General features: G+C 27.0%; 1 protein-coding gene across 1 annotated transcript; it reads right to left on the reverse strand.

Moving 5' to 3' along the window:
- Positions 1 to 234: 234 nt before the first annotated feature.
- On the reverse strand, positions 235 to 1,253 carry LOC124942898 (zinc finger protein AZF3-like). The gene has a single exon (XM_047483467.1). It carries the CDS (start codon positions 1,006 to 1,008, stop codon positions 277 to 279), a length of 732 nt encoding a protein of 243 aa, XP_047339423.1. The 5' UTR covers positions 1,009 to 1,253; the 3' UTR covers positions 235 to 276.
- Positions 1,254 to 3,077: the final 1,824 nt, after the last annotated feature.

Below are 3,077 nucleotides of genomic sequence, written 5' to 3' on the forward strand. Positions count from 1 at the left end.
TAAATAAAAAAATTAATTAAAGTATATATAAATTACATAAAAGAATCAAATAACAAATTTGTTTTCAGAGAATCAATAAATATAATATCAAATATATAAATAAATAAGAAATTAATTAAAGTATATATAAATTACATAAAAGAATCAAATAACAAATTTGTTTTCAGAGAATCAATAAATATAATATGAAATATATAAATAAATAAATAAAGAATTTGTTTTCACATAATCAAACTATTCTATAATATATTCTGTAATAATAATAAATAAATAAAATTAATTGAAATTTGACATCGATAATCTCGGTTTCTTCATCGTCAAAGGACTCTCCGCTTCCTGTTCTTCATCCAATTTACTTTTCATTCTACAATCAACGCTCAATCCAAGCCCTAATTCCGGCAACGCCGGCAAATTCAGATCAAAATCATGCTGCTGTTGTTGATAACTCGATCCAGCTCCTTCAATCGACGACGACGTCGCCGCCGCCGCGGCAACGGCGGCAGCACCGCCTTCGTAGTGACGACGTTTATGACCGCCGAGCGCTTGTCCAGTAGTAAACGATCTATGACAGATCGAACATTCGTGCATACGTCCACTCGGATTAAGCAGATTTATAGCGGAAGATGTTGTTGACGGTTGCGGTTGCGATTGAGATTGAGATTGATCATCGGCGGTTGTTGATTTGCGATGACTTGCTTTATGACCGCCGAGAGCTTGATATGAATTGAATGATTTATGACAGACATTGCAGTTATAGGAAAGTGATTTAGAGATTGTAGATAGATCTGGTTCAGAAATTCCTGCAATAATACCTTCAGATCTTCCGTTACGAGCGAGCATGATTAGGCAGAAAGCTAAATATTCTTCTTCGGTCATCGTTGATGTTGATGATGATGAATCGGTTCTTGAACGTTTGGATCGAATCTTCTTCGTCCATTTCTGATCGGACGAGTGATGATCGACAGTTTCTTCTACTTTGTGAGGAGAATTCAATGCTTCTAGAGCCATATGAGAAATCAGATAATGAAATATGGAGAGGTTTTTAGAGAGAGAAGAGAGCTGAAAGAGGAGAGAGAGAGTTAGTTGTTTAGTGAGAGAGTGGAGAGAGCAAATTTATATATATATATAATTTTTTTTGTAGAGGGAGAAGAGGTGGAAGTTGCGTGGGGAAGGGCGGTGGAGGTGTTGTGTAGGCATGAGAAAGGCATAATCCTTATTGTACGTCAAAATAATTTAGTTTTTATTTAATTTTATATATATATATAATCAAATTTGGAATATTTATCGAGTTACGAGGTATTGTTTCGAGCTCCGAGTCCGTCAGATAGTAAGTTCTATATCTTTCGCATTATAAAGAAGAAGCCGAATCAATACTTTTTTCTTTCTTTTTTATAAAAAGATAAGTTATATGAATATATTTATAAATAAATAATTAAAATATAAATGACTAATTTAACTATTTCATTTTTCCTTTCTTTTTTATAAAAAACAAGTTATATGAATAATATTTATAAATAAATAATTAAAATATAAATGATTAATTTAACTATCTAATTTCAATTGAGTGAGAGTTTTATTTATTTGGTAAATAAATGAGGGACATGAATCTTTTATTTATTTATAAATTTTACGTAATTAATAAGTTAACTGTATTTGAAACTGTTTTGTGTAATTTTAAAAGTAAAGAGCTCTCTAAAATTTGAGATTTTATAAAAAAAAATTCTTATAATATAGGTAGATAGTCATTTATCATTTGATATAACATTTTTTGGCGTTGCTTACCAACCCACGGGTAATGACAATTTTCACTGTCTCCTCTAGTTTGATCGATTTACTCTACTCCCTCACTCATTCTTATGAAACCACTCATTCTTATGAAATTTAAACTAGTTTATGTTTATAGTTATTCTAAAAATTATTTAAATTTTGTAAATTTAATATATTAATTAATAGGTAGATTATAATATAATCGTTTTAATTGCTTAGATTTATATTGTATTATTTGTAAATTAAATATGCATATGTAATTCCTCCTTGAAAAAAAATTGAAATTTCAATCCTTCTATAATGAGTCTCAATATGACCATCATAATAATTTATTTATATCTATGATAACTCATTTAACAATAAATAAAGAGTCTTGCTTAACTAAACAAAGGCTAATGTGTGGACTTGGTAATTGGTAGGTAATATTTTTAATTAAATAATATAAATAAATATATATATATATATATATATATATAAAGAAAAAGTAAGGATTGAGAAAGTGTGGGTAAAGTGGAAGTGCATGGTTTTATTATGACTGCCGTCCAATTTAAAAATAAAAGTGAATATTTATTTATTTAAATTAAATTAAATTAATATATAGATATTTTTACAATTTAATGTTTTGTTTGGTTATGTGTGAAGTTAAGCAACTTTAACTAATTGAATGACTTATTCCTAACTGGCTAAGAGTCAAAACAAACGCACGCATAACTGACTGATTCCCGTCTATGAAATTACTTTTATACCCCTATAGAAAATATATATACGGAATATGAATGATCTGTCTTACGCGGAAGGGATAAGAATGCAGCCTTTTATGCTTGCACTGTAAGTTGCTTCACTTGCTTTACAAAGAATGGATTAATTTTTAATTATTTATTTTTATCTATTTTAAATAACTTATTTATTTATTTAAAATTAAGTTTATTTTTTTTACTAAAATATAAATGAAGTTTAATGTTTTATTTTACATTGAAGATTATATGTTTGTAATTATATTTATTAGAGGTGGACAAATAAAATGATTAAATTTTAAATAAACTAAATATATACATATTTTCAATAGCATAAGTAAAACATAATTAATGTTCAACCTTAATAAAATAGCATTTTGTGTATATTTTATTTGAATATAACTTGATTAACTTAGGATAAACATTACTATTAACATAATTTATAAGATTTTTTTAACCATTTAAACAATTTTTGGAAAATATAATATTAAACTAGTTAAATTGTGATTCAACTTTTATTATATTGTTATTACTATTAAGATAAATAAAAATCACATTTACAAAATTGAAACAAAC

The sequence above is a fragment of the Impatiens glandulifera genome, chromosome 6 (genome assembly GCF_907164915.1).
Source record: "Impatiens glandulifera chromosome 6, dImpGla2.1, whole genome shotgun sequence".
Classification (NCBI taxonomy): Eukaryota; Viridiplantae; Streptophyta; class Magnoliopsida; order Ericales; family Balsaminaceae; genus Impatiens; species Impatiens glandulifera.